The sequence below is a fragment of the Alligator mississippiensis genome, chromosome 4 (assembly GCF_030867095.1).
Source record: "Alligator mississippiensis isolate rAllMis1 chromosome 4, rAllMis1, whole genome shotgun sequence".
NCBI classification, from domain to species: domain Eukaryota; kingdom Metazoa; phylum Chordata; order Crocodylia; family Alligatoridae; genus Alligator; species Alligator mississippiensis.
Genome location: NC_081827.1, coordinates 99,876,153 through 99,900,745, shown reverse-complemented (window position 1 = coordinate 99,900,745; position 24,593 = coordinate 99,876,153). Strand labels below are relative to the sequence as shown.

At 49.1% G+C, this 24,593-nt stretch overlaps 2 protein-coding genes across 2 annotated transcripts; one reads left to right on the top strand and one right to left on the bottom strand.

Moving 5' to 3' along the window:
- Nucleotides 1–5: 5 nt before the first annotated feature.
- Nucleotides 6–7,076, top strand: POLR2F (RNA polymerase II, I and III subunit F). The gene is made up of 5 exons (XM_006258956.4): nucleotides 6–92; nucleotides 165–234; nucleotides 3,617–3,747; nucleotides 6,401–6,472; nucleotides 6,894–7,076. The coding sequence occupies exons 1-5, from the start codon at nucleotides 73–75 to the stop codon at nucleotides 6,982–6,984; spliced, it is 384 nt and encodes a 127-aa protein (XP_006259018.1). The 5' UTR covers nucleotides 6–72; the 3' UTR covers nucleotides 6,985–7,076.
- A 3,223-nt stretch (nucleotides 7,077–10,299) lies between these two features.
- SOX10 (SRY-box transcription factor 10) lies at nucleotides 10,300–24,123 on the bottom strand. The gene is made up of 4 exons (XM_019489681.2): nucleotides 23,926–24,123; nucleotides 22,382–22,839; nucleotides 13,335–13,600; nucleotides 10,300–12,840 (listed from the first exon to the last, which is right to left on the bottom strand). Exons 2-4 carry the CDS (start codon nucleotides 22,789–22,791, stop codon nucleotides 12,125–12,127), a joined length of 1,392 nt encoding a protein of 463 aa, XP_019345226.1. The 5' UTR covers nucleotides 22,792–22,839; nucleotides 23,926–24,123; the 3' UTR covers nucleotides 10,300–12,124.
- Between the last annotated feature and the right edge of the window lie 470 nt (nucleotides 24,124–24,593).

Below are 24,593 nucleotides of genomic sequence, written 5' to 3'. Positions count from 1 at the left end.
CAGCCGCCGGAAGTGGCCGCGCGGCGGAGGCCGGGGCCGCTATCGCGAGAGCCGCCGGCACGCGCCGCTGGGATGTCGGACAACGAGGACAAGTGAGTGGGGGGCGCCGAGGCGGGGGAGCCGGAGGTTGGGCGTTGCTCACGGTCTGGCCCCTGTCTTTGCAGCTTCGACGGCGACGACTTCGACGACGGGGAGGAGGACGAGGGGCTCGATGACTTGGAGAACGCGGAGGAGGTGCGTGGCGGCGTGATGTCATAGCATAGAGTCCTGCGCCGGCAGTGTCATGGCGCACGCGGGGCCCCCCAGCCAAGGGCTCGTGACGGAGTTATGACGTCATGGGGTGGGATCCTTGCAGGTGAGGGCTGGGCAGGACTAGCCCTGGCTTCCTTGACTTGGGTCTTTGAAACCTTTGTGTTGCCTCCGCGCAGCCCCCGCTGTGCCCTTGTCCCACCCGGGGGTCCGGCCCCGCCGCCTGGGCTCAGGCCAGTGGCCAGGTTGGGGGTTGTCGTGCTTCATTTGGATGCAGGGGTGGTTGTGCACCCTAATGTGCCATGCTGCTAGTTGAGCATACCCCAGACAGGCCGTACAGGTGTCCTTACACAGGCCTGCCCAGCAGCACGCCACGACAGCTGTCCAGGCATCGTCACAGCCCTGGAGCTGCGGTTCTGGCCAGCGAGGTTTCCCCAAGCTCCAGAGGTCCCTTCCAGCACCACTTCCTTGTGATTCTGTGGCAGTTCTTTACTTAGACTTTTATACCCGTTTACAGCTCTTTCCTGTACATCCTCTGATGGCCGTGGTCTAGATCAGGGCAGGCAATTATTTTGGGCAGAGGGCTGCTTACTGAGCTTTGACAAGCCATCAAGGGCCACATGACAGGTAGCCAGGGGCAGATAAATACTCATTTCCTAAATTTTTAGGAGCCCCACGGGCCAGATAGACGGGCTGTGACCCAACAGGTCATTCTGTGGGCCGCATTTTGCCCGCCCCTGCTCTGGATCCTCACTACTTACCTTTGACGGTGGTTATTTCCTCACCAATCTGTCACCCTCGTCCTTTTCATTTTAACTCACTTCTCAGCTGCTGAGCCATCTTTTGGCTTGTTTTGCTTCTCTGTTCTGTCTTGTTCTACCTTCCCGCAGCTAGCTGTATTTTGTTTTGCCCACAGTAGTTGTTTACATTGTTTGTGTGCCCATTCAAAAAATGTCATCAGTTCTGCCAAGGCGGCTTACAGGCCTACAGGGGTCAGGAAGGAATTTTATCCCTTGGTCAGATTGGGATGGATTTCGGGGGGGGGTTGCCTTCCTCTGTAGCTGGGGGAGCAGCCTCTGCTTGGGATCTCTCAAGCATATATTAACAGCATTTTATAGAAGCAGGAGGTTGGCTGCCTGGTTCCCCTGCTTTGCCTGTGGCAGGTTATGGTGTTATGTCTTGTGCGAGGTTTGACAATATTCTTATGTAGAGTTTAGTTTATGGATTGAGTAGGGTGGTTTGGAGAGGGATGATGCTGTCTCAGGCAGGGAGTTGGACTAGATGACCTCCAGAGGTCCCTTTCTGTCCTGCTTGTCTCTGATTCTATAAAAGAGGATTTGGAGGACAGCATGTAGATGATGGCTTTGCAGATATTTACAGTTCCTTCCTAAAAGGGGGGGCAACAGGAGAGAAAGCATGAAGGTGCCCTTTCAATAAAGTAAGTGGGAAAGGACAACTGGCATCACAGGTTGGTGGGAGAGGTGAGTCAACCTCCCAGCAGAAAATGGGAAGCTATAGGTGGAAAGGAGATGGCGCATGAAGTACATTGATGGCAGAATGAGTGGTTTATCTCTGAGGTGATGGACTCTATACAAAGATCCAAACAACTTCAAGGTTAGAGGGGCAAAGAATGAAGCTGACTCTAAACCAAAAGACTGCCGCAAGCGGGAAGCTGATCAATGGAAAGAGGGTAAAAATAGCCCTCTGTCTTTCTAAGGTAAATAGGTGACAAGTAGCAGGAAAAAAAAATCAGACACACGTGTGATTAAGCCTGAACTCCCTTATACTATAGCTGATCTAACTCTATCACTCTATGTAATTCTGTGTTATCTGCCAATTTGGCCACCCCGTTACTACCCCACCCCCTCCTGTCTGGATCCTTCAGGAAGAGGCAAAACAGCCCTAGTCCCAGTGTGGACCCCTGGGGGACACCGCTGTTTGCTTTTTCCCATCCTGAAAATTGGCTGTTTGGACTTGAACTTACCTTTTATACTTTCATTCTTGATGACCCTTCTCAGTTTGACTTCTAGCACCCTGCCACCCAGGGTTAACTTCCAAGAGACTAAAGACCAAGTTGGGTAGTGAGGTGCTACAGAAGGATCTGGCATGATTGGGTGACAGGGCAACTAAATGGCAGGTGCTTTTCAGTGGAGGTAAGGGTATTTTTGCAGCTGGGCAACCCGATCTAGACCTACACAATTAAGGGGAATCTACCTGAGCTGTTACCACACAAGAGAGAGATGTGGGAAGCATTGGGGACAATTTGCTAACAACATTGGCTTGGTACTCAGTAGTTGTCAGCAAAGCAGACAAAATGTTAGGGGTATGAAGAGGGGAATAGGAAACAAAACAAAAAGTATCATCATGCCCCTTTATAAATCCATGGTGTATCCACGCCTTGAATAATGTTCTCAGTTCTGGTCCCCACACCTCAAAAAGGATGTAGAGGAATTGAGAAGGTCCAGAGAAGGGCAGCAAGGATGATTAGCGCTATGGAGGGGCTTCCATATGAAGAGAGACTAAAGAGGCTAGAACTATTCAGTTTAGACAAAGAGATGCTTGAGGGGGAACATGAGAAGGGTTTTCAAAATACTGCATGGCAAAGAGAAAGTAACGAGGGATTTGCTATCTACTCTCTCAACACAACTAAGTGTCACAAAACAAAACTAGTAGGTAGTAAGTTTAAGACAAAATATTTTTTTTTTCACTCAGTGCCTAAAGTCGAGCTCCTTGCCACCAGATGTTATGGAAGCTAGCAATTTAATTGCATTCAAAAAGGGATTGGACACATTCTTGGAGGAAAGGGGCATCAGTAGCTATTGAGCATGGGGGGGTGGGACACAGACTCTAAATCAGAACTTCTTAGATACTAAATACTAGAAGCTGCAAGTGTGAGAGGAACAATAGGGGGAACAACCCTGGTCATAACTTGTTCATTTTCCCTTTCAGCGTCCACTCTTCTGGCCCTGTGTGACAAGGTGCTGGGCAAGGTGGACCTATGGTTTGAACGAGCAAATGGCAGTTCTTATGCTCTTAGGTGTATAAACATGATCCACAGGATCAATTCAGAGATTTTCAATAGGAATCCACAATGTTAAAAGCATTCTGCCCTTATGTGCGCTTTCTGAGTTCTTTTGCACCAGAAGGCTGGCTCTCTTGTTTTTCTCTAGTTAGAAAATGAGTGAAAACGAAGAGCTGTCCTTTTCTGAGAGGTACCTGAGTCCTTGAGTTAGACAGTTTGAGAACCACTTCTCTATGGGCTTTAAATCTTTCTTTTATCATGGCCTCCACATCTGTCTGCAGCATACTTAAAGCACAGGATTCTCTAAACGTGCCTAGAGTCAGTTTTTGCTATTCTCTTTTTCAGGAGGGTCAAGAGAATGTAGAAATCCTCCCGTCTGGAGAACGCCAGCAGGCCAATCAAAAGCGGATCACTACACCCTACATGACCAAATATGAGCGAGCCAGAGTGCTGGGCACCCGTGCTCTTCAGATAGCGTAAGTGTACTTGTGCCTATGCCCTTCCCTGATTAAGCTTCTGTTTTGGTACTCGCGATATTCAAGAGCTCCAAACTCCTTGCCCTTACCACCAGTAGAGGATGTGGGCTCGCAAGTGGAAAGCCCTGAGCCCTTTGTCAAGTCTCCAAAGCTGTCCCAGATCACTGTACCCAAGGGACTGCCATTCCCTGTGCCACCTTATACTTTATATTTTGCTAACTGGTTTCTGTAGTGGTAAGTTTCTCATCAGTTGTCAGCTTCTGCCACTAAAAACAGGTAGGTAGGAGATCATGTTCTGATGGTGGCCCTTTAGTTTTTTGCCGAAAGGGTCAAAGTTGTACACAAAAGGCAAGGCCTCACAGAAAATTCCAGAATGTCATGAGTAGCTTTGGCAGGCTTGTAGAAAGAAGCACTGAATCTTCTAGATTGCAGTTTATTTTCGGTTGGTCAGAAGCTTTTATTGACTGTGTGTATATAACAAAGATGCTCAGTTTGGTTGACTTTGAGGGGCTGTCACAGTCTAGATGTTGCCTGTATAGTGTCCTAATCACTGCCAGAGCTAGTTTATTCTCTGTCTTTCCCAGGATTTGTTCATATTAGTTTTAATTGGCACAGTGCGTCTTGCACTACTTAGGAGACTCGTTTGCAGAAAAGTTTGTGCGTGTGTGTGTGTAAAATTGATAAAAGTTTATATATAAAATCTCTTAGTGTAATCATCTCTCATCTTAGTTTTATCCTGGTTGTATCTAGCCCTGCCCCCCAGTCTCTTGCAGTAATTTGTCTCCCCTCTGAGAGGTTCCCAAGTTTTTTCATCTGACAGACCACCTCAGCAACCGCAAAGGGTTCTGTACAACTTCCAGAAGCAGCAGTTGCTGGAAGCAGAAATGGAGTAATTTTGATGTCGTATTATGGTACTAAATAGCCACAAGGCAGTGCCATGCAGAGTTGCTCAAGCTACCACCTCCTGAACCAGAAATGGGATGGCCGTGCTAGCAAGGGCTTGTGCCCAGAGTAGTTAGCCCTATCTCTGTGCTCCCACCCAAATCGCCAAAAAAAAGCAGCTGTACTGCTTTCTGCTTGGAAGGCAGCGTGGACAGAGCAGTGTGGTGGCAAGCACACAGTGCTTTCCTAGTGCTGCAGAAATGTTCATGCATGTCGGCCTTTACCCTTGCAGCCACTCCCACAGAGCATCCACAGGCCACCGATTGAGAATTGTCCCAGGTAATTGTAGGTGGCAATCACATCTTTCCTTCACTTTGCAAAGCCATTCTTCACAGAGTCATTGCCTTGCAGAATTGTTCCATGCATGTTCTTTTAACTTAGCAGACTGGAAGGCCAAAAAAATTCTGTGTGCTAAAGTGAGCCCATTCCAGGGCTCTGGATCCCAAACAGACTGGTTTGCTGTTATATTACCTACATACTCTGCCTTGGATACTGAATGTAGGCCAACAGCAGCCCCCAGTGGCCAAATCTGCATATAGTATGAGCTACTTGTTTTTTGTTTGAGGGGAATGCAACTTATAATCCTCAGCTTTGACACCTGCTCCCAGCTGCCTGGCAGAAACAGTTACATCTTCTGTAGCACTGGTTCTCACAACCTCCTTAGGTTCGAGGTAGCCTTTGGAAAATGCCAACTCTTAGTTTTCACTCTTTTTGAGTAGAGAAGAATAGTAGAACAGTTTTTTTCCATTGCAGAGAACTCAGAAAGACCACAACTGTGGATTTCTATTTGAAATCTTTGGGTTAATCTTGTAAGTCACATTTGCAAACCTAATGGTGTTAACATTGTGTAGCACTCCATGGCATCCTTGAAAAGATTTCATGGTACCCCAGGGTGCCATGGCACCCTGGTTGAGAATCACTGCCATAGAATGTTTTAACCCAGGCTAATGACTTTAAGTAAAGCCTTGTAGCAAGTTTAGCTAGCAAATGCATTCTCTGGATCAGTACACAGAGCTACCAAGACTGATCTTCCAAGCTCATACCCAGTGTTCAGGAACTGATAATCTGTGCTGGAGACCTGGAAGCATTGACAGGAGGCAGGTCAGTCTGTGATAAGTAGCTCATCCACACCCCAGTCTTCTATAGCTCTATAGCCCTGTATAGCCCTAGTCCATAATAGAATTAACTCTGGCTTCTGCCAAGTGAAAGTCTGTTAGGGTATTGAGCAGGCCAGCAAAACAATTTGGTAGGGATGCAGGTGATAGGCTGACCTTAGAATCCTTTTTGGGGGTGGCTATGATGCCCATTTCTGGTAAAAGATTCATTTTAGAGTCACTCTTTGTTTCCCTTACTAAGTTATGCCTGGAAGTGACCCCTGCAAGGATAAACAAAACTGATGGGAAGGCCTAAGAGAAACATTAAACACCAAGCTGCCTTTTAACCACTGGCCTCCTGACACAGATTGCTCTTGCTCCTACATGGAAGATGGGCTGTGATAGGGGATGTGAAAAATCCCCATGGAGCCTTAATCTTTCCCACCTACCTCAGCAGAGACCTCACAAATGAGAACTGCTATGATCCTACTTCTTGCCCAATTTGCTGGATTGTCCCTGAGTGATAAGCTTGTTTATGAAATAAGTACCTCCTCATGCTTCACCTCTCTGTTTTTGCCTTTGTCCTCCTTGTGACTAAGCATATTTCTTTTCTTCAGGATGTGTGCCCCAGTGATGGTGGAACTGGAAGGAGAGACAGACCCCTTGCTGATTGCAATGAAAGAACTCAAGTAAGTGTTGGGGATTTTGGCAGTGAACATGACAGCACCTTAGAGTAGCAGTCCTTTCTTCCTTCCACACTCCAGCAGCTGGAGTTGATCTCCATTAGCTTTTGAGGCTACAGGTTGTGCTGTCTGACTACAGCAGGGAATACAGCCTCTGTTCATTCAGGGAGTGTGTTCTTACACCTGTGTTCCTCTAAATTGGGTTACCAGCTAGAATGCAATATCTGGGGAAGGGTTGAGTGACCTGTAGATTGTGAGCCTATCATGTTAAGATGCTGGGGCCTTATTAATTCGGAGATCTGCTAGTTAAACTAAACTGGTGAGTTGTCAGCTGTCACTGGTGTGACACATCTGGACTCCCACAGATTGCTGAGGAGATACAGCCAAGGTTCTGGCATTACTATTTTCCTTTCTATCCTCTCTTCAGAGCTCGGAAGATCCCCATTATCATCCGCAGGTACCTGCCAGATGGAAGCTATGAAGACTGGGGTGTGGATGAGCTAATTATCACAGACTGACCTGCCTTCTGTCAATGCTTCCTGGTTCTTCCTTCTCCTACAGATGTTTTTATTTTTGTTTATACTTGTGTAAATAAAGTCTTAAAACCCCATGTTTAAGCTGACCATGGGTTTTTTTCCCCTGTAGCTCAGCTTCCTGTGATAGGAGGAGAAAGCTGCATCCTTCCCCTTTCCGTCAAGTTAGACCTGTAACTTCTTTCCTTCTGCTGCAGTCTGCCCTGGCCTTTCTCTTGAGAGGTACTGCGTTTTAGCCTGCTGGTAGATGCCATGAACAAGGTGAGGTGCCGTTCTATTAATTCTTTCCTCTGAGAAGCTCTGCCTATACACTACTGCAGAGATGGACTGGACCACTCTTTCTGCCCACTTAGTGGCTGCTGGTCATATTAAACATGTAAAAATTCTTCTGTAGTCACTTGGCTTCTAGGAATCCTCTGAAGCAATTAAGAGCTCTCTGCCCACACCTCCTTTCACAGCAGCCAGGGGCTGGAGTCGAGGAGACACCTCTGTTGCCTTCCAGGAGACAGACAGGCCTTTGTGCCCTGAAGCAGGTTGCCGTGGAAACCCCCAATTTCCTCTCTGATCAGGGCTGGCTCTGGGGGCTTCTCAGGAGTATCGTAGAGCAGCTCTCATCAAATCAACTATTGTTTCCCTGTTCCTGCCCCCCACTTCTTATCAATCACTGGGATCCCCTTTCAGTGGCACTGCCCCAGCAGGAAGTGCAGTCGCCGGCCTGAATCCTCACTGACTGGGAACCTGCTCTGCAGCTATAGGTGCACTCTGTGCTTTTACACTGTATACAGCCATCCCTGCCCATGCAGTCCTTTTGATGCCAAAGCCATGGCCCTACTATGCTTGCCCTGGCCTAAAGCATCACCATGAGTCCCTACAGGAGCAAGAAGGGAGTGTATAATGTAATGAATAGGTTTGAACACTTGACTTCTTACAATGTCATGATGCTTACTGAGTTAAGTGACTTGCTACTGAGACTTACTGACTTCTCGTGGCATCATGCTTGGAGCGGGGGGATGCAGTGGTGGCCTGCACTGCCACTCCAAGGGAAACTGTATGTATGTGCCAGCCTCCCTGTAGGCCAGGACTGCTGCTGCCTGTAGATTGCCCTCCTCCCTCTCCCCAACCTTTATATGTTCAAGAGCCCTTGCTCTGGGGGTAGAAAATTCCCCAGTGGTAAAGTGGCTAGGCCCTGATTCCAGCAGCAATTGCATTATTAAAGGAGGACCTTTGAGGTTATGAGGTTACACAGGCTGCCCTTGGCTACTGTCTTCTTGTCCTTCAAATGAGGGACAGTTTTTCCTCTGGGCTAGTATTGCAGACCCTGTGATTTTTAGAGCCAGATAAACTGATCCACCTTCATTCTGTGTGTGTGTGCACGCGCACGTGCGCCCCCTTCATTCTGTCTGTGTACGCAGAAACGCCCATCTTCCATAGTGGGTTAATATCTACCTGCCTGTAAAATCATCATGCATCCCTACAGTGCATACCTAGGGGTATGAAACAGAGAGACGGGGATGGATTCTGAGACCAGTTATAAACAGCAAAATCTCTCTTGGCCAACTGATAGCTGAAGAGGGACACAGCTGCTAGCAGGCATGGGAAGGGTGTGGGCTCCAAGGTGTGCAAGCCTTTTCTGTCCATGCCACCCTTGCCAAGAAAAGGTTAATCCGCAGAGTGATGGCCTTCGGCCCTCTTCCCCCACCCCCCATGGAATCCTTTAATCACGTTGGAGCGGTGAAATTTCAGTCCTGAAATGGTGCCTTTGTGTGATCCTTTTGGCGTCCGCGATGGAGCGCGGGGGTCGTTTTCTCGTCCCTTTTTTTTAAATAGCCTCTTTGTTCCACGCCTGCTTCCACCCCCCAGCCCCCCCAGCAAGACTTGCATCTGTATCAGATACGATTAAAGGGATAGGGAAGGACTCTGGGCCAACTCCTGCCTGGCTGCAGGGGGGGGACTTAACCCCTTTGTTACCAGTGCACAAGCAAAGGGTGGGGGGTGTTCTCAAGCCTGCTTCACCTGGGGTTGGGTGAAACTAGGCCTCCCATTTTAGGAGCCATTAACTGTGTGGGAAGCTCATACGCTGAAACTGTTTATGCTCCTTGTAGAGCTACTGGAAGACATTTGTGTTTAGTTTTCTTTGCCCTCGCTAGCTCTCTCTGCTCAACTGCACAGCCTTTCCCCTTACCTCTGTTTTCTTCCCAACACTACCAGAAGGTACCTTCTGATTGCCCATGCCTAGCATTGTCACAGTCCTGCTCCAGATCTTTCCCTGGCCAGTGTTTTGTGAGGAGATTATTTTCCCCTCTTCTTCTCTCAATGGCTTCACCTGTTGCCCTAGTTTCCTTTCATTTTCATGCACTTAACTATCCAGTTCCACAGCTCTGTCTGTCCGAGTCATTTCAATAAGGGCTGTACTTGCCTGAAGCTTCTGAACTGATGGGGGCCTAATCCAAAAGCTGCCAGTGACTTCAACAGACTTTGGATCTGATCCATAGTCTCCAGAGCACATGCTCACCCCCACCCATTAAGCTCCTGGTTTCCACAAACCCACTGACTAAGAAAACCTTGACTCTCTCTTTTAGAATTGTAGAAAATTAGGGGCTCCAGAAGTCCAATTCCCAAACTTTGGGGAGGTTGTTTCTACCTGTGCATGCTCTGGTCCTACCTTGCTATGAATGGCCTTGGGAGATTTTGTTCTTAAGTTGAGCAGTGTCATATGTTATCCTTTCTGCCATCCTCAAATTGTTTTTCAAGAACCTGTGTGTATGTGTAGGTGGCTCACAGAAGAAAGGAAGCTGGAGTTCCCGAGTTCATGCAGTCAGGATCCATGCATGTGGTCATTTGTGCCAACTAAGAGGTTAGATGGTATTGATAGTATTCTGGAAAATATATGTGCTCAGGGAGGGCTTCTTATAAGGAGGTGACATGATCTAATGCCTGGAGCTGAGGACACAAAGATGAGAAGGAATCAAGAGGACTAAAGTCCCAGAAACTCACTACAGTTGGTAGGGGAGGGGAGGGGAGGGGTAACAAGGCTATAGTTAACCGCCTCTGACTGAATCCTACTTGGGGAATGTGATTAGAAGGGAAGGACTACTTACTAAAGAAATAAATACAGGCTGGAGAGACAGACATCTTGAGCAGTGCTATAAGTCACTCTGAATGAATTCTATTATGGTCCTTTCAGCAGTGGGCATAAAAGAAATGTGTGCACGCAGGGTCTGCGTGACCTAGACACACCTTCCTCTTTTTGCGTGGAAGGGCAAGACATACATGAAAAAGGCAGAAAAATATTGATGCATGTAAATGAAACCTTTAAGTTTATTATTCCATACATTGAATGCAGAGTTAATGGTGCTAGGACAGCGCGGATTCTGAGGACAGGGAGATAGGGAGGGTGGGTGGGAAGGGAAGGTGCTACTCGCATAAATAAGAGAAAGAGGCAGTAATAGGTTACATGCGCACAGGGAGCAAACATACTACATGATCTTTTCAAACATCACATAGGACAAGTTGTCCATAGCTAAAGGCAAAGGTAAGGGTGCATAAAGGTCATCTCAGCAGTCTCAGTCAGAGGAGGAAAATGCTTGCATGGATTGCAGGCCTATGCTTTGTCAGTCTGTCCCATTTTCCCAAATCTACTTCTTGGCTAGGGCTCCCATGATATATTTTGGCAGCCAGTTGTGGGGCATCATCTTCTCTCTCCCTGCCCCCTGCTTCCCCAGGTTAGAGCAGTCCTCATGCTACCTGGCACTGTGAAGCCATGCTGGTCCTGATGATGATTGGGAATGAGCCAACAGGTTGTCTTCAGCAGGGGAGCGAAGATGGAGACAAGGAGAAGGGGAACTGTTTGACTGTTGCCGATGGTTGCTTCCAATTGGAAAGCAAAAAAAAAAGGAGGCGGCGTCCATTTTCATTTCACTCATTTTTCTTCATACTCAGCTAACATTATGTGTTTCCCCCCATGAAGTACTGCAAGACTATCTTCCCAGGCCAAGTGAGGGTAGAACTGAGGTGCTGGTCAACTGGGACAGGCAGTGAAGACACACAGGGGTGTGGGTGCAATTCAGCTTGTTTTTCTGTTTTTTCTTCTGAGGGGAGGGGAGGGGGAGTAGGGCTAAAGGTGATTGTTTTATCCAACTCTTTGTTTAGCCAAATAAGATTCCAGCTGACAATAATGGGTGCCATAACATCTTCATTTCCTATTCCTCCACATACCATGCAGGCACAAACACACAAGGGAAGAGCAAGCACTGGCTTTGGTGGCATATCTTTTGGGATATTACAGGAGGATGGAAAGTTTTAGAGGGGGCAAGGAAATGGCCAAAACAAAGGAGCAATACAAAATAATCATTGCAAAGGAGGATTTGGTCCCATCACCTTTGTGATCCATGGGTTCCTCCACACACAGGCACTTTGCAATATGAACAAGGCAAGGACCAATTGTGGGCTCCTGAGTCCAGTGCACTGTGTAGTCAAGTCTTAAAATCTCCACATGGGAAAGAGAAGGTGGGATGCGAGATGGTTAGGGTGCATTTGTGAAAGTCAATGGGAAAGCAAGCGTAGGTTGGTCTTCCAACAGGGATCAAGATTTGTACATGTGCGAACCCTTGGCAGGAATCCTGCAAAACACTGAGCACAAGGAGGTCGGTCACACCGCCCCCACCTCTCTTCCCACAACATGTTTGCCAAAGGTGCCCGACCAGCCACCCTTCACCCACAGCAGGTGACAAAGAGTTGGCCATTGTGGCCTGTTGGAAATACTGGAGCAGTTTGAGGGAGTGGAAGGAAAGGGGAATATTGCTTATCTCACAGCCAAGGGCATGCACAATGAAACCCACCAGGACCAGTCGCTCCATGTCTAGAATCATCCTTATCTAGAAGGCCAAAAAAAGTTCTTTGCAAGCCAGTCAGTTGGCATGCGTGGAATTGAGAGGGAGAAAGGGCGAAAAACCTTCCTCGAGGCAGGTAAGCCAGCGATAGCTGGGGTCATGATGGGCACTTCTGGGTGCGCAGTGGGTTCTGGTGGATGGATGACACTGAATGACCTCAGGGTTTGGAGGCTCTTCTGCCTGTGCTGATTCTTCGGATCCTTTCAGCTGCTGCTTCCGTCACTGTGCCCTGTTCCCTATGGTCTGGAGAGAGTTGTATACACGGGCTGCTCCCAATGTGTGGGGCTATGGGACTGTGGCACGGAGGGTGCAGGGTCAGAGATGGCAGTGTACAGGGGACGTTGTGAGGGCCCCATATAGGAGAAGGCAGAGTATAAGCCAGAGGCTTGACTGGAATGACTATAGTAGGGTCCCGAAGGCTGGTGGTCGGGGTAGTCAAACTGGGGCCTGGAGATAGATGGAAATGCTGAGCCATAGTGAGGGAGACTCAGGGACGTGTACGCTATCTGGGAGGTGGATGGCTGGTCAGTGTAATGACCTCCTGGGGCAGACCCCTCCGTTTTCACCTGTGCCTTGGAGTCCACCACCGATGACGTGGCAGCGGACAAGGAGACTCCATGCTGCTTGGAGATCCAGGCGGAGTGTCCACTGGCTGCAGCCAGAGCACTCCCCAGGCCATAGCCAGCAGCAGCAGCTGCCGCATAGCCCCCAACATGGCCCGGGTGGCCAGCGTGTCCATTGGGTGGCAGGTACTGATCAAACTCATTGACATCAAAGGTCTCCATATTGGACATCACTTCATGGCTGATCTCTCCAATATCCACATTGCCAAAGTCAATGTGTGGCTTCCCCCCTTCCCCTAAGGAGCGCCCTTCCCGCTTGGTGTCCGCTTTGCCAGCCTGCAGTTCCGTTTTTGGAGTGGTTGGCGGTGTGGGAGGTCCATGGCTCTGACCTATGTGATGGAAACCAGTTGGGAGGAGAGAAGGAGAGAGAGAAAATGAGTGACCCCTTCATAATATAGTCCAAGCACAGCCTTCTAGGCAACCAAATAGTCAGCCTGCTACCTGAGTGAGCTCTGCTCCCAGCACTGCACAGACCCAGGACTGTCAGGCCTTTCTCGGAGCTCGCTGTGCCTTGCCAAGACCTTGGTAGAGGCACAAGAGGGGAGGAGATAGCCAGTCACAGCCCAAATTGCAATTGCATGTATAAAGTCCTTAGGGGCGATTTCCGTTTGACCTGTGGGAGGGTTACACCTGTGGAGTGCAGGCGCCTGCCCCCACCATGCTGGTGACAGTGGGTCAGGGCCAAGTACTGGACCCCAAGGAGAAGGTTTGGCTCACACAGGAGTGCCCCAAAATCTTATGGGAGGCCTTGATTCTTCAGATGGCCAGGGGAGAGGATGAGCCAGTAGTCACCTGCTTGCTTAGCTGCATAGATGGAACTAACCTGAGGAGTGTTCAGGGTGCCCATCAGACATGGGGGACCCTTCCCCGGGATGCCTGTGATCCAGGTGGGCGTTCTTATAGTGGGCCTGGATAGCTGCAGCCCCGCCGGCTTCTCCCTCGGCTTGGCCCTCACCCTCACCCTGGGTGGCCTTGCCATTCTTCCGTCGGCGTGGCTGGTACTTGTAGTCAGGGTGGTCCTTCTTGTGTTGCATCCTCAACCTCTCTGCCTCTTCAATAAAAGGCCGCTTGTCACTTTCATTCAGTAGCCTAAAGAGCCCAGGGGTGGGAGTGAGAGAGAGGGGAGGGGGGCAGGTGTGTCAAAAAAATTGTAAGGCAACACATACATGGCAAGTTAATATATAAATCAGGCCACCAGAGACCCTCCCCATCTAGAAAACACCAAAAAGCAATGGGAAGGGTAGAAGAGCAGTTAAGTGGAACTGGGAAAGCTTCATCCTCTGTGTTTGTTGTTAATTATTACATCCTGTACCCGGTACTGAGCACTGTACACATGCAGTGGAAAACCTGGGCGTTCCCCAGTGATGCGACTGTTTACAGCCCAAATAAGTAGGGCTGTGCGAAATGGCACCATTCCATTTCAACTTGCGTTGCAACGTTTCGACAGAACAGTGTTTCATTTTGAATTTTGTTTTGATTCGAAATTGCTGTTCCATTTCGTTTCATCGAAACAGTTTTGCTGTTTCGACACTGTTTCAATGTTTTGCCCATAGGCTTTAATGGGGAAGCTCAAAACAGCCTATAACTCAGTCATTTCTGGCCTGATTTGGATGAAACTTGCAGGAATGTTAGCCCCTCCTGAAGGCATGAAGTCTGCCACATTTCAAGGAGGTAGGTGCAGGGATTTCAGGGAAACTGCACCTCAAAGTCTTGAAAGCAAAAAACTCATGTCACGTGTGTGTGTTAAGCCACAGCAGGGTCAAAACTGCAGGCTTGCTAGCCCCTGCTGAGGCCACGAAGCCTGCCAGCTTTCAAGGAGATAGGTATAGGGTTTGGGGGAAACTCCACCTCAAGCTGCTGACAAGCAAAACTCATGACATGGGTGACACTGTGTGTGTTAAGGTGCAGCAGGGTGAAAGCTGCAGGCCTGTTAGCCCCTGCTGCGACCACGAAGCCTGCCAGCTGTCAAGGAGGTCAGTGCAGGGCTTCTGGGTTCTGGGGCCCTGCACCTCTGGCTGCTGACAGGCAAAACTCATGACATGGGTGCTTGTGAGACTGTGTCTGTCTTGGGGCACAGGGGGGTGAAAACTGCAGGCATGCTAGCCCCTGCTGCGGCCATGAAGCCTGCCAGCTGTCAAGGAGATCAGTGCAGGGGGAGTCTGGGTTCTGGGGCCCTGCACCTCTAGCTGCTGACAGGCAAAACTTGTGCCATGGGTGGGTGACACTGTGTGTGTGTTAAGGTGCACCCTCACTCAACTGACACCAAGGCAGAAAGCAGGGCAGTTCAAACAATGCTGCCTTTTATGCAATTTTTCCATCCCTCCCCCAGAGCCCTGGGATTGGAAGGGACCTCAAGGAAGGGTGACAGTCACTGGCCAGCTGCACAGTCAATAATGAGAGCACTCCTTTCTCCCCCCCCCCCCTTTAGTTTCTGTTTCCCTGCAGGCAAGCCCAGCTTGAGCTTCGAAAACTCAAAAGGTTTCAAAAATTTCAAAACGTTTCGACTTGCCTTGTTTCGTTTCGAGGCTGTTTCAAAGCTCTGTTTTGTTTTGATTTCACTGTTTCGAGCTTGAAATGAGTCGAAACAGCGTCAAAACAAACTGCTGGTGAAATTTCGCACAGCCCTACAAATAAAATCCTTTCCTCCAGTTCCACATTTAATTTATCCCTTAAGGCAAGTACAATTGTACTGTGATAACAGAGATCAAAGCAGGGCTTCACAGTTACCAAAGGAGGCCATGCACATGTGTGACCACTAGCAATATCCTTCCAAAAGGAGATGGCAAATCCTCATGACTCACAATGGGCTTGGTCATGTATTTTTCTCTCTCTCTGAAACAAACTTCTCCCGGTCGCCCTTGTTCTGGCATTCCTGTGTTGCAGCACAACTTTCTTCCTTTGTGTCATGTGACAGGTTCTGCTCTAGCAGAATGAACAGTTGCTAGCACTGAATGGTTAAGCTACACCATGCCTGTGCTATTGGGTGCCAGCTTGCTGCCCCTCTGAGCATCATGGCTCATCCTGGGACTGAGTTAGAAAATATGTTGCAGCAAAACCAGCTCATCTTATTTTTTTCCCCTGCTTTCAATGCTCTTGCTCCCACAACTGTTCCTTTCCACCTCCCCTCCCATGGGGCTGGTGTGAGTCCTGTAGCAAAGACTTGAGAGCTGCCGTTAGAAACAGAAATTGGATGTAGATGAGCTTTGAGCTTTGGATAAAAGGCACTAAGATCATTCCCTGTTTTCCTGTCAAATCAATGGCTGCTCTAGTTAAGGCAGGAACTCCAAGGAACTCGTGTCACGTGAGCAGAACCCCTGAGGAGGATGTAAGAACAGAGCAGGCCTGTGGCCTAAACCATTTATTTTTACATTTGAAAATACTTGATCTGTTTCTGTGTTTCTTTTTTGAAACGTTCACGTGACTCCCCTCACCCCAATCCCCACCGCGAGCATCCTGGGTATCAGTTGGATTCCAGAATCGGTGCTAGAAGGGGTGAAGCTGGTTTTCTGGGGGCTTCAGCACTCAGAGGCTGCAGAACTCGCAGAAGCAAAACAAATGACCGAAAAACTGGGCTGGACTCTGGGGTTTAACCAAATACTAGAGGGGATTCTCTGTTCCCCTTGAAGCGCTAGACCTCTCTTGTCACTAATCTCATCAAACAGGTATTGCCCTTCAGAAAGCAGAGGATCCACAAGCAAGAATGGGCCTTAACAACTGGGGAGGAGCAGGAGACATGGTTCCAGGGTGTTGGTTGCAGAGATAGTGAAGAAATCTGTAAAATGTCTAGCAAGTACCAACTAGCTTCTAAGCACCCCTTCTCACTCTTCCTCCCCAACCCCCACCAGCCAGCAGCTAGAGGGTGTGACCTCTGGAGCCTCCTAAGGTGCTGACCTAGGTTCACACCGGGCAGCTCCGAGTAGGTCATGGCCGCGCGCTGCATTCCACCACTGCCTTAATCCAGGAGATTAAAACAACTGAGTCCTCGGGTCCAGCACCAGCTTTCCTGCCTCCCTCTCGCTGCCACACACCACGCGTGCACGTCCCGAAGGGCTTTAATCCCCCACCCCAAATGGCTCCAAACACGGGCCTCCCTCAGGTCAAATCAGGCATGCTTTCAAGCCCTGCAATACTCTCATCCCCCGCTTGTCTCCAGGGAGCGAGATACTGAGCCTGGAACTCAGACGTGGCCCTGAGAAGCACCGGTCCTTCCAGGACATCCCGTCTTCACTGGCTACTGAGTGGGGGAGCAAGAGGCCAGCTTCCCATCCTGGCCATACAGCACATGAATGACTAGGGAGCCAGGCCCGGACTCCTCAGCGCTCCCAGCGCCTTCTATCCCAGAGCAAACAAGACACTAGGACTGGGGCTTGAAAGCACATCTCCTTGCACAGGGTGCCCTGCTAGTCCCAAGGTGGGGAAGAGCCTGGCACTCCACCCAGCCAGCCTTGTACTTGTGGGAGATGCCAAGAACACCGAACCAGGACTGCCAATGGAGACCAGCAACGGAAACAGAAATGGAGACTTCCAACCTCTTTTCACAGACAGGCTCCATTAGAGAGCATCCTGTGCTGTGAGGAGCAGGAAGTGCCCCATCCCAGCTGGGTCCCCTGAGCTACACATACCCCCAGCATCCCAAAGCATTGCAGCCATCAGGGTGGCAAAAACAAATCTGCTCCCCGCACCTTTGCCTTCTCCCTCTCTGTCTCCCGGCTGCCTCTGCCCACCCTCCCGGGATCAGAGCTCAAATCGGCTTTAGCAAAGTGAAACTGGTGTGAGCAGGCAAAGGCCAGGAGATTTGGGGGATTTAGATTTCACTTGCTTCCTGCCCCAGCAGCCCCCAATCTCTTCAGTCTATAATGCAATGGAATCTTGCACAGGCAGCAAAGGGAAGGGGTCAAGGAGCAAAGCCCATGGGCTTAAGTGGGTCTTAACAGCCCTCTCCCCACAGCAGGGAATGCTTGGCACAGACCCATGGCAGGGTGGCGGGAGAAAGCGACCCAGCAGACACCTCTATTTGGGAAGGAAGAGAGAACCTCTGACTGCCCCTTCATTCTTTCCTCTCTCCTTTTGCCTGGGGAATTGTGCTGCATGGCAGGAGGGAACCCAAGCCCACCTTCTGGCAGGGCAAGCGGCTGACCGAGTGGGCTGAGGCATGGCCTTTCCACTTCATCCGCAGCTGCTGATGAGTCAGAGTGGTGTGAGGGCCCCAGTTACCCCATGCTGATGCAGTGCACCAGCAAGGGGAGGACTGACTAGAAAGAGACGAATAGGCAGGGGGCATCACATCCCAGATCTTTCAGGCTGACCCTGTTCTCTGGGCACACGGCCCAGCTGAGGCAGGGCGTGGGGAGAGAAAGGTTCTGCTGCCACCCACATACCAAGATCCCTTCACCCCACATTCAGCTTTTTACTGCGCGCTTCTGCCCCATGCCCATTTGTTTTTTGGCCTCGGAGATGGTTCCGGCTGGCATTTTGGCTACTATTCATGCCGACATTTTCAACGCTCGTTATGTCAGGCTTCATTTGAGAACTGTTCCCTGTGCTGTGAGGAGCAGGAAGTGCCCCACCCCAGCTGAGGAAAGCAGCCAAGGAAAGCCTGCGGGCCTGTGCAGAAGCTTGCTGTCCTGTCTTTTCAGTGTATTCGATTCCTGATCTGTTTCTCCAGTTGTCGGCAGGGAGGAATTCCTTCTTTCTGCAATCACACACACACACAGCTGTCCCAGTGCTTGGGAAAGCAGAGAGAAGTTAGTAAGCATAGAAAGCTGGCATTATCTATGGAAGCGACACTGTCCCTATGGCCATAGACAGGTGCACAAAAGCGCACACGCACTTGGATAGTTTAATAAAGTGGCCTTGCCAAGGCCTGAACACCTGGGATGGCTCCTTGACAACAGTCCCCAAGTGCTTTCTTCTTCCCTTGCATGCCAGTGCCAGATTTGGGAAAGGAGATCTTCATCTGGGGGCAAAGGAACTCAGTACCAAAATGATTGCCCTTTCCACCACCATGGTATCCCTCCCTCATTTCCTGGGACTCGGACATAGCTCTGCCAACCCCCTGCTCCTGTCCAGCTCAGCCAATGCACCTCACTGCTGATTAGGCACAGCATCCATTGCAACATGCTGTGGATCACGGGTTCCTACCCCGTCTCACCCCATGGGCATTCAGGAGGCTGGCTGGAATCTGGTCCAGCAGGTGGCACCCTACTGTCATGACCATCATGGTCTCCATTGCCCTACCAGCTGCAGCAAGAGTCTAGCATCTTGCATGGACCATGCTGTTTCTCTTTGTTGCTCCCCAAAGGGTGGGTCTCCTCATTCTAAATCTCTCCTAAATTGAATGGGCTTGGGGGGCAACATGGTCAGAGAGTTTTGTCTTCAACCTCTCCCCTAGAGGAACATTTGTCTACACAGCACTGATGCAATTTGACAGTCAGCTGCCCCCGTGACTTCCCTCCATCTCCCTGTTGGCTTCCCTCTGTCTCCTACAGAATGGCACCTTTCATACCCTGCAGATCCCAAGTGCATTACGCAGCACCCAGCAGCACAGTGGCAGCATGAGCGACTGCAAGAGCTGCCCTGGGCTGGGCGGTTTCTTGCCCACTGCAACAAGAAGGGTTAGACTCCACTTTATCATAGAAAGAGCGGTGTTGGGTGGGACTTGGGGGTTCTTTCTCAACCTATTGGACTCTTTTCAGAAAGATCTCTTTTAACTCAGAGGCAGCGTCCTCTTCCAGACTCACTAGAGAGAGGTAAAAATGCACTCAGGTTAACATTACCTTTGAACGATCTCTGTATTTTCCAGCTCACCAAGGGTAGATGTCTATCTTTCTGCCTTTGGTATATCTAATGCACCTGTTACCATAGCATCAAAGCACTGATATAAGATAAGATCAACCAACATTTAGACAGCCTGGATTCTCAAATGCAACCAGTGATTTGAGGTATCCAACTTAGAGGTACATCTTGCAGGGGTCTGATTTTCAGGCATCTCTAGTTGGGTACTAGCCCCTTTTGGAACTCTGGGCTTTTGAGACATACTTCTTATCTTCTGTCAGTGCGTAGATGCTATGGTAATGAATGCATTAGAAACACTCGAGACAGAGAGATAGAGTCTGGAATGTGGGACGGGAAGGTACCCAAAGGGTGGTGGTCTGGCTGCACATTGGTCATAGGGACTGTGTGGTATGCTGCAGAGGTCAAGCAGATTTTGTGAGCCAGTGGTAAATTTTCAGTGGGACAATTGAATTCTTGGGTGATCTCCCATGGCATTGCAGTTTCCTTCTTTATCCCCCAATGCTAACCCAGACACCAGTGCCAGAGGTCAATCCTGCTCCTACAAAGAGCTCCCAGCTTGCCCTACCGCACCATACAGACAGGTTAGAATACCTCCTAAGGCAATAGGCTCCCTGCTAGTTCATCAGCAAAGGTAAAGCCAAGAGCAGATATGGGGATTTACACTTACTGAAAAATACAGCAGTGCTCAGTATTTACATTCCCTGATCCTGCCACCTCCTTTGCACAACAGATCCCTGATTGCACACACAGCCTTGTTGACTTCCATGGGGCTCTGGGTGGGCTCTGCTCTCTACCTGCAGGGTCAAGGCTTAAGAAACTCAGTTTCTCAATAATGTTAGGACAGTGTCTAAGATCTCTTGGAGCAGAATACTGCAGCATTGTGGGGGTGGGTATTAATGAAGAACGCATCATCAGGCAGATCTGGACAGCAGAATGCTATGGGATCTATTAATGTAGTACAAGTCATAAACTGCAGTGCTAGGTCTTTAGGCCAGAATCACAAAAGAAATGTACTTCTGAAAGTAAAAATAGTACTGTTCTTCCAAAATAAAACAAAGTGCAGGAGTTAAATGGTGGGGGGGATTTGGAAGAGCTAGGAAGGAATGGCATGGAGCACTTATGGGAACTTAATAAGGTACAGACAAGGGAAACTAATCAGAAGGGGCAAAGGGGCAATAGAAGGGAACTGCTCTTCAAAGTAGAAGAATATGCAACATGAAGGATAAAGGTTCAGGGTGGTTGATCTGCTCCTAGGCTCTTAGAAAGGAGGCATCAGAGGTTAGTGAAAGGAAAATAAAATAGCAACAGTGTCTGGTATAATATCCAATGGTTGAGCCTAAGGTTGGACTAATCATATTAAATAAAGGGAAAGGCAGAGGGAGGGTGAAGTGAGAGAAGCGGGTAAGAACACCCAGACATGAAAATCATGTTTGAGGCCTACCATGCTTCTTTGCTTTAATTCTCCAAGGAAATCATTTTGCTCAAGTTGCATTAAAGGCAAAGGGGTTTGAGTAAAATGCTTGATGTGATTAAGAGGAAAACTAATGCCTAAGGGCTAGATTTTCCCCCAGAGAATAATTTTTTTGAAGTTAGTGGGAGAACTGGGCACCAGTTGATGAGAAGGGTGGGGCTTGCCTCTTTCTTAAAAGTCTCCAGTCTCCGCTGCAATTCTTGTGAGCCGTCTCCCACCCCACCCAGCAGGTGAGGGTCTCACTCAGGGAAGGGAAGGGTATGAAAGGGGATCTGTTTCAATTTCTGGAAATCCAAGGCTAATCACACGAGGTGGACAGTCTCAATTCATGTTGGTTGGCACAAGGCAGGGAAGCGATGGTGCCGGGAAGGGGTGCATTTCAGTAAAGCAGGATGGGGGAGGGAAGCATTTATAATCACTTTCTGGAGTTATTAATGGAAAACATCATGCAGAAAAGAAGCAGAATTTCTAGCTTCATGTCACATGGGTATTACACATTCCCCCACCCCAGTCTCTCAGCCCAGCCTATTGGTTTCAATGGGGCTGGCCTCGTTTAGGGCTCCTATGGGATGGGTAGATGGGGAAAGGACCCCCAAAAATGATGAGTTAACCTGAAATGGGAATGGATGTTAGTGTGGGTCTGAGGGGTAGTATGTGTGAACATGTTGGGATAAAGGAAGTGGGCATATGTATGTAAGGCGGGAGGGGAAAGCCAGTGCCGTTTTATGTCAGCTCACTACCAAGGTAGTCACTGGGTTGCTGGTATTTCTTGAATGCCGCAGGCTTGAAAACAAAGCCCCAGCAATCTGATCCACCATGAAACGCTTCAGCCAGAAGAAGCTGTGTACAGTAAGGTATGGTGGACGTACTGGGGGCACAGGAAGGGGACCCCATGTGACCTCCTTTTTGAACAATATGTTAGCATGGACGCACTCCTCTTTCTGTCCTCTAGCTTCCATCACCTTACTCTGGGGACAGTGGATTCTTGTCCCATTCCAGGATGCATGTGTGGTCCCCCTTGTGTATACTGAATCTATGCTTCCCATTTTGTACATTGACACTATCTTGAGAGCAGTCCGGAGTCCCCAACTAGCCAGGCCTGTGGCTGGCCAGAGAAGAAAGTGCTCCAGGGGAGTGACTGGGTTCTCACTGCCTGACTATTCTGCGCCCTCTCCTTTGCCGTAACCAGGATTCCAACTATACTAGAGCAGTGTGGATTAATGCCATCTCTGAGACCAGGGTCCAAATATGCCTAAGTATATCACAAGTGAAATGAATTTGATGGGGATGGGGCTTGAGGAACAGGGCCTATTTTACCTTGCTGGTTATCTGTTTGCCAGTAGCAGAGGCCACTGCAGGTTGGGAATGAGGGGCATTGGTAGAGTTTTGCAGAGGAAGCCCCTGCTATATTTGAGCCTAAGGACCATTGTCAGGTCCTCGCTTCCCTGATCACTTTGCTTTCCCCAGTTTCCCATGATGTTCCCCCTTGAGGAAGCAATTCCCTTTTAAAGGTGCCACCTTAATCTCATTCTGCTCCCAGCCTGCAGCTTGGCATCCAGTCCACTCCACATTGCCACTGGCCCTCACCCAATTTTCCCTCTTACCTCCAGAGCTTTCCGAGGGTCTTACTGAGCTCTGCATTGTGGAGGTGAGGGTACTGGTCAGCCAATTTCCTCCGAGCAGCCTGTGCCCACACCATGAAGGCATTCATGGGACGCTTGACATGCGGTTTGCTCTTGTTGCTCCCATTAACCCGTACAGGCATGGGCACCAGGGTCCAGTCATAGCCACTCAGCACCTGGCTCACCGCCTCCCGAATGCACACGGGGAACTTATCGTCGTCCACCTCTGAGTCTTGCTGCTCCTTCTTGACCTTCCCCATCTCTCCACTCCCCGGGCTGGTGAGATGAGAGGTGGCATCTGATGCCATGGAAGGTCCTGGCGAGAGGCAGTGATGGTCTTCAGAGCCCACTGGGCTCATTTCCACTTCTGAAAGGTCTTGGTCATCTGTCATTATTTCTCTTGCTTTTGCTGTCCCTTTCTCCTCAATATCCTGTCTTCCCTTTGGGGAAAAAATGGAAAAGAAAACACTGAAATTAAAAGGACTCAAACCTATCCCAATAACTGACCCTGAGATGGGAGACACTTGATAAAGCAATCCAAAGGAGCTGCCATGTGCACCAAAAAACCCATGATTACATGGGGGTGGGAGTAGGGAAGCCTGGTTAATTGGAAGTTCCTTATGTGTGCTATAATCTGAAATGTAACTTAAAAGAGTATGTTGAGGATGGGGGGCAGGTTCTGCCAAGTGCACGATGAGAGTGTGATTGAGGAGAGTTTGGAAGGCAAAAGGAGAGATCAAGGAGCAGTGAATCCCCTTCTGTAGTGATAAGTCCAATGGGAGTTGGGGACAAGTGGGGAGAGGGTGGGGGGAATGGGGAAAAAATTGTTCCTGGGAGTGACACTTTTTATTTAAAACTTGCCTTGAAATTCTCAGGAAAAGCAAAGAGGAGGAAAAATCTGTGGCTTGGGTGCTAATAAACAGGAACAAAAATGTCACCCATTTAAGGAAAAGTTTAGCAAAAGTCTTTGAAGAAGCAAACCCTAAGCGCACCCTGGAGTCGTCACATAGGGAATCTGATGCAGGCTTGAAGAAGGTGTCCGTGGGGAGAAGCCCCATTTCCCCTGCCCCTTCTCTTATTTGTTCATAATTAAAAGTACACAAAGTCACCCCCACACATGCATTATTCATACACCTAAACATATTTCAAGACTCTGAAAAAAAGCCCTAGGCTTTGACTTGCCCCTTTCAGACATGCACTTTCTCTTTTTCTCTCTCTTTCCCCGCAGTCCCCCCTGAAAGTCTCTGCCATCACACAACAGTTTTCCCACCTCAAGAAAGAAACGCTAAATGAAAAAAAAAAGCCCCTTCCAAAACTGGATAGAAAAAATAGTGTCCCTCCTCCCCCCAGGGTTAGTTGAGAAAGGAGCCAGTGCAGATCAGGGGTTGTTATCCCTCCAATGAAGCACTTTTAGAGGGAGACGAGGACCTTTCCTGAAGAAACTAAGAAAACCACAGAAAGTAGAGGGGGAAAAAAGAGAGAGAGAGAGTGTGTGTGTAAGATTGTGTTCAGGTAGGAAAACTTACGTTGGCCGGTCTGTCTGGCAAATCCTGAGAGGGCTGTAATTTGTATCCCAATAGCCCCTCTGTTCTCCTTTCCAAGCCCTGGCGGCTTACAGGAGCTCTGCGCAGAGGAGACTCTTAGACGAGTGCCATTCCTAGAGGGAGGCTTGGTTTTTTCTAATACCCTGGCTGGATGTCTCTCTAACTGGCTTGCTGCTTAGCACTGGGGGAGGGAAGGGCAGAAGGTGGAGCCAAGCAGTCTTTATAGCCAGAATACATTCATTTGATGCAGGCAGGGAGGGGACATTGACAGAGCCCCCCCAATCCTAACTCAAGCACACACAGTTCACATGCCCAGGAAAACTGCAAAAAATGTATTACTAGTACTACTACTAGTACTCCTATTGGGGAATTAAAATAAAGCATTCCTCAGGTCACTGGGCACAGGTAGGGTGCACCCTCCACTGTCATGAAAGAAGACAGGATTTGTGTCCCTGGCCAGTCTCTCTGCCTCATTCGGCAGGTTTTGTTCCAAGGGCCAAATCTGCTGCACGAGAAATTGGTTGGGAATCCATGGCTTCTAGTTCTTGTCACCATTGTTTGCTGCTCACAGTCATAAGGCTGGAACTTCCTGATTCATAGAATCATAGAAGTAGGGTCGGAAGGGACCTTGTAGATTTTCAAGTCTGACC

What these genes read in the sequence shown, in the direction of transcription:
- POLR2F (XM_006258956.4), top strand. Translation starts at nt 73, where the DNA reads ATGTCGGACAACGAGGACAA. An exon ending in ACTTGGAGAACGCGGAGGAG is followed by an intron (nt 235 to 3,616) that starts GTGCGTGGCGGC and finishes TCTCTTTTTCAG; the next exon opens with GAGGGTCAAGAGAATGTAGA. An exon ending in ATTGCAATGAAAGAACTCAA is followed by an intron (nt 6,473 to 6,893) that starts GTAAGTGTTGGG and finishes TCCTCTCTTCAG; the next exon opens with AGCTCGGAAGATCCCCATTA.
- SOX10 (XM_019489681.2), bottom strand. Translation starts at nt 22,791, where the DNA reads ATGACAGATGACCAAGACCTTTCAGAAGTGGAAATGAGCCCAGTGGGC. An exon ending in ACCCTCGGAAAGCTCTGGAG is followed by an intron (nt 13,601 to 22,381) that starts GTAAGAGGGAAA and finishes TGGGCTCTTTAG; the next exon opens with GCTACTGAATGAAAGTGACA. An exon ending in GCACCCTGAACACTCCTCAG is followed by an intron (nt 12,841 to 13,334) that starts GTTAGTTCCATC and finishes TCCATCACATAG; the next exon opens with GTCAGAGCCATGGACCTCCC.